This window comes from Triticum dicoccoides, chromosome 6A, assembly GCF_002162155.2.
Source record: "Triticum dicoccoides isolate Atlit2015 ecotype Zavitan chromosome 6A, WEW_v2.0, whole genome shotgun sequence".
Taxonomy (NCBI): domain Eukaryota; kingdom Viridiplantae; phylum Streptophyta; class Magnoliopsida; order Poales; family Poaceae; genus Triticum; species Triticum dicoccoides.
The window spans coordinates 504579745-504585092 of record NC_041390.1 but is presented as its reverse complement, the minus strand read 5'-3'; the positions used below and the strand labels follow the sequence as shown (position 1 = coordinate 504585092).

At 43.9% G+C, this 5348-nt stretch overlaps 1 protein-coding gene across 1 annotated transcript; it reads right to left on the bottom strand.

Annotated features, from left to right (window-relative positions):
- Positions 1-1030: 1030 nt before the first annotated feature.
- Positions 1031-4529, bottom strand: LOC119317511. The gene is made up of 6 exons (XM_037591983.1): positions 4342-4529; positions 3815-3954; positions 2703-3211; positions 2431-2604; positions 1998-2136; positions 1031-1489 (listed from the first exon to the last, which is right to left on the bottom strand). Exons 1-6 carry the CDS (start codon positions 4414-4416, stop codon positions 1447-1449), a joined length of 1080 nt encoding a protein of 359 aa, XP_037447880.1. The 5' UTR covers positions 4417-4529; the 3' UTR covers positions 1031-1446.
- Positions 4530-5348: the final 819 nt, after the last annotated feature.

Here is a 5348-nt window from a genome sequence, read left to right as displayed (position 1 = left end):
GGGGCGCACGTATCGGAGCACGAGGAAGCAGGCAGCAAAGGCGACGGTTGCCAGCCGCTCCATGTGTGAATCTTGCAGATCTGCGTCGGAGACGCGTCCCACGCAAACGACGACGACGACGCCCTCCACGACGCCATCTACCGCTCCTACACATCCACGGAGACCACCGTCGCCGCAAAATGCGGCGGCGCTCCGCATGGGGCTCGAGGAGTCCTAGCGGCCGGCGATACAACGGGTGACGGCGGCGAAGAGAGCCACACAGCTCGCGGCAGAGCAGAACCGCATGGCGGGCATCATCATCTCGTCCTTTCCACTCCCCTCAGACAACGATGCTCCCGATGCCAACTATGCGTACACCAAGGACAACCGCCGAGACCGCAAGGGGAAGCGTCCGACAAGTGGTAAATCTGATTACGCCATCTCTTAGTTTTAATTAGTATCTAAGTTAGGTGATGAACTCCGGTAGCATGCCCTTCTGGATCTGCTCGGATTGCGTTAAGTTTCTATGTTGTATCTATGTCGGATCGGATTGTGTTTATATGTTCTCAATGCCGAATTGCTATGTTTATATGTTGATCTATGTAGGTACGTCATTTGCATGGGTTTATATGAATTTGTGGTAGGACATATGAGGGATGTGGTTGTGGAGCGTGAGAAATGCGGTTTGTCCGGTCACCTCCTACGGAAGCACCCACGGCCATATAGGGGCCCAAAATTAGATGACCACGACTGTAGATGCTCTTACGCGCGTTGTTGTTTTATGTGCGTTCGAGTTGGGGGTGGGTTTGCTTCTCACCGGGATATACATAATTCTATATTTTTCTCCCGTGCCTCGTGGGGTGGCAGGTCATACAAGAACACAAGTCACGACATTCCAAAGGTGCCGTCCTGCGACCGCCACATTACATGGACAGATCGTCAAAGCCAAAACTTTTCTTGTCGAATTTGGCTGACTTCTGCGGCCAACTGTCAAGATTGGAAGCTGCCAAGTGCAGGCGCTGAGGAAAGCTATGCACATGGCACAAATGGCTACCTGAAGAAAGTAGTTTACATATTACGATTTTCATTACATTGGAGAAGTGGATTCAGCTAATATATATTCATACTGGGTAGTACTGAATTTCACAAATTTGGGCGACACGGTCATGAATACGTCATCTTTACCCACTTGGAACTTAGTTGAATAGACAGGCAACAATTCCTGCCAATCTGAAGGGGTTGAGCCAATCCTTAACTATCCAGACAAGCATTTACTGCAAGTCACAGCAAATTCATAATTCATATGTAAGCATACCCTAATACTTGCTTGAAAAAGTGCTGGCTGGCATAAAACAGTGGTTGCAGAACTCCATCAGCATGTTCAGTTCCATCATAATTTGAGTGCATATTTCAGTTCTTCCCGAAGTGAAAGGGATCCTTGGTGAGCCTCTATATGGCTTTTGGCACTCAATTTTCTCGGGGATTTTTCATCGATTGCTGCATGAGGTACCTGTAGAAAAAAAGACTTGAGATTAATGAGAAAACATGGGGCAAAATGGCATGAGCCACTGCGGAGATGACAACTCAAGTGTACAAGAACTAAAGACAATTGGTTGAGTTGCAGGTGCAAGAAAAACTGTGAAGTACAAGCATGAAAGTTCTTCACTTAATTCAGCTCTTGTTAGTTGGAACCCAATACAATATATGCTAAGCCAACAGAGCGAGCCACGTGTTTCAATGCATTATGGAAGGAGAATAACTAAGTGCTACTTCCTCCGTTTCTAAATATAAGCCTTTTTAGAGATTTCAATGTGGACTACATACCGATGCATATAGACATATTTTAGAGTGTAGATTCACTCATTTTGCTCCGTATGTAGTCCGTATTGAAATCTCTAAAGGGGCTTATATTTAGGAACGGAGGAAGTAAAAGAGAATCACAAAGTAAATGTAGACAACCACAAAGTAAATTGCTGCTTTGCAATCTGAGGACTATGGATTGAGAGGTCAAGGGTTACCTGCCAGTGTAAAACCCTGCTGTATACCATGCATTCAGTACGACAGCAAGATCACTGTCTGCTCCTGTGGTGTCTAAATTCAGGTTCATGCCCAAAGTTGTGTTATTCTCCTTTAAAATTCCACCTTCATTTCCTATGTCTAATCAAGAGAAGAGGTGTCTGGTGAGATAAATTAAATATATATGTGCTATGAAACGTATTAGCATGTTATGATCTCAAGTTGATGAACATTCACGAAATTAAATGTCAGCCTTTACATTGAAGAAACATGCACAAAATGTCCTACCAATCAGATATACAGTTGAAAAGTGGAAATTGGGAGTGCTAGAGGAGAAACTAGCTATTGCATTCTTTTAAGACAGAACTTTAAGATATCCACAGAACAAGCACAGTAGTAGAACTACCAACCATTCATACGAGGGAAAATGCTTACTTGGAAAGGAGGCAGCACTTCCAGATATTGTATTTCTCATGAAATTCATGGCACCTTCAGCAGTCATCATAGCAGCCTTAGCAACTTGATCATCGCCACTAGATACCTTAGTTGGTAGCTGCGTGAAGGCTGCACCAGTAGGATATGTGGTGCTTGCTCCAGGGCAATGATCACCTGCAAATCATGTAGTCCATAGCGATAGGAACAGGGTTAAAAGCTCTGTAATAGGCGAAGAAAACAAGAATATAGGGTTAACCAAACTAGGCACTTACAAGTGAACGATATGCTGCAGCCTCCATTAGGTCGCATACCAGAGGAATCGCCACTTTGTTGCCCAGTTGAACAGCAGGAGATTGAAACCATGGGAGCATTCAAGGAGCAGCATGAGGTTTGAGTGGTTGAAGAGTTTGGGTCTGGTGCTGTGACAATGTAAGCAGGAACTTGCTGCTGTTGGTATGCTGAAGATTGTTCAGGGGTTTGATAATTCCAATAATTTGTCTGATGTAATTGCTCAAGAACTTTCTGGCTTTGCACCTCAAGTTCATAGTACTTCCTGAGTAATTCATTATAGTCCTCTGTCTGCTGGTTTGAGCTATCCTTTCCCTCAGTATTGGTGACATCTGAGAAGCATGTCTTAGATTCAGAGATATTTGTCTCTTTGCCCAGATTTGTTTCTCGAAGAGGAGCTTGCTTATCGGTCTTTCTTTCTTCACAGGGCTGCTGTGGTGTCTCCACTGGACCAATGGGTAAGTTAGTGCAGCTGTCATTTTTCTCTGTTTGCCTTTACAAACAAAGCAATACTTCATCAATTCTAGGACAATAAAACAAGAATTTAAAATTGTGTAAATTATTGACAAATGTGAATGGAAAGGATAAAACAAGTTCAGGTAAAATAAACAGGTAAGCATTAGGCCATTACACCACTTGATACATTTTAAAGCAAAAGGAAAATTTGAAGTTTGAAATTCTCACTTAGCTGAAATAGATTCACGGTGAGCATTTCACAGGTTGAACAACAGACTGGAGAATTTAGCAAGGAATCACTAGATATGTAGCCAGAAATAGTACCAGTAAAACTCCAGCGACAGGTTCAACCAGCATTAGTACTAGCTTAAATCGTTAATTCTAACCACACATGTAGAACTGGTTGACGGTTCCATAACATGAATCCCACACTTGAACTCTTCCCACTAATAAAAGTCAAGTTCTAAACGAAACATTCAGAGAAAGACAGTTAGACAGAGGAACATAGCACCGTCCTTTCTAGTTTCCATAAACAAGCTGAGTAACTTATAGAATTGCTATCTTTGCATAGGATAACCACTGTCATACCAGTAAAACAGGACAAGATATTATCTGAAGCCACAAGCATCAGTCTACTTACTCATCTGCCACTTCAGTAGAGACAGGTTCTTCTGCAACAGCAGCGGCAGCGTAGGCGGCAGCGGAATCGGCAGCGGCAGCTACATCTTCTGACTCTTGTTTCTCGGATGGAGCACCTTGGTTGTTCTTGCCATGCATTGCCTACAAGCCACCACAATGAATTAGCACAATGCAAACGAGCAGTCCAACTATTCGCATAAATGTGGGAGAACCCCTGCGTTCTTCCACATAACAAGTAAAGGGGGAAACTTAATCGAGCTATTCATCTAACCAGAGAGAAACGCACTGAAAACTAGTAAATCTATCATGTACAGTTATGCTGTACTCATACTACTGCACAGCGGCGAAGAAATTCGACAGAGCAATCCATCCGACCCCAACCCCAGCCACCAAACCAACGCGCGGACCTACTCCAGATGCTCCAGCCCGGACCGCGAATAAGCTCCCTAAACCCTAAACCCTAGCGGCGGCGACGGGGTACCAAATCCGGAAAGGGCCAGAGGATCAAAGGGGGGCGAGGGCGCATACCTTGTAGGTGGCGACGGCGTGGTCGAAGGCGTCCACCAGCGCCGAGTCGTCCCACAGCTCGCCGCCCTTCCCCATCTCCTCTCTCGCCAACTTGTCACGCTCACGGCTTCCTCCTCTGACCTGCTGCGCCTTCCCACGAGCGAAGAGGACGAAAAGGAAATGCGCCTCCGCTCCAGTAAAACCCGCCGCCGTCACAAGTCGACGAACCGTCCATTCCGCCTACGAGGCGCAAGTTTTTTTTTCTTTTGAGACAAAAACGAGGCGCAAGTAGAGCCCATCAAGTCCCGTAGCGAAACGGCCCGGTCGAACGGGAGGTCTCTATATTGCGGCGCTCACGCGAAAGCTTCCTCGGCCTGGACCAACAAAGGCTGGTCGCTCGTCAGCTCAACCGTTGACTGCTTTGCCTTTGTAAAAAAATGAAGCTAAAAAATTCAAAAAAAGTATATAAAACTTAAAATTTGAAAAAGGTACACATATTTGAAAAAAGTTCATTGATTTTATAAAAATTTCATCGCTTTTGAAAAAAAATCATTGATTGGAAAAAAGTTTATCATTTTTGAAAAAAAATCATGAAACTTCAATAAAAATTTATCAAATTAAAAAATGTTCATGGTTTATAAAAAAATCACAAATTTGAAAAAAAATTCATCACATTTGAAAAACAACATCGATTTGAAAAGTTCATCAATTTTGATAAGAAAAGGTTCATGCATTTAAAAGAAAGAAAAAGAAAGAAATGAAAAGAAGTAACTAAACACATTCGGGTGTGTTGCCTGGTTGGCTACTGTAGCTAGCACTTGAGACAGAGGTGTGTTCGAGTCGTAGCACTCGCGCGTGCTTTCTTGGTGTTTAAAAGTAGAAGAAAAAATGTAGATGGGCTGGACTGACGGGGAGGGTGTGCGTCTGTTTGCGAACTATAATATAACATGTGCCTTAAATGCCATATAGGAAATGCCCGGTCGAACTTGTGCCTTAAGGTAGCATGTTACAGATCCACAGGCGGCAAA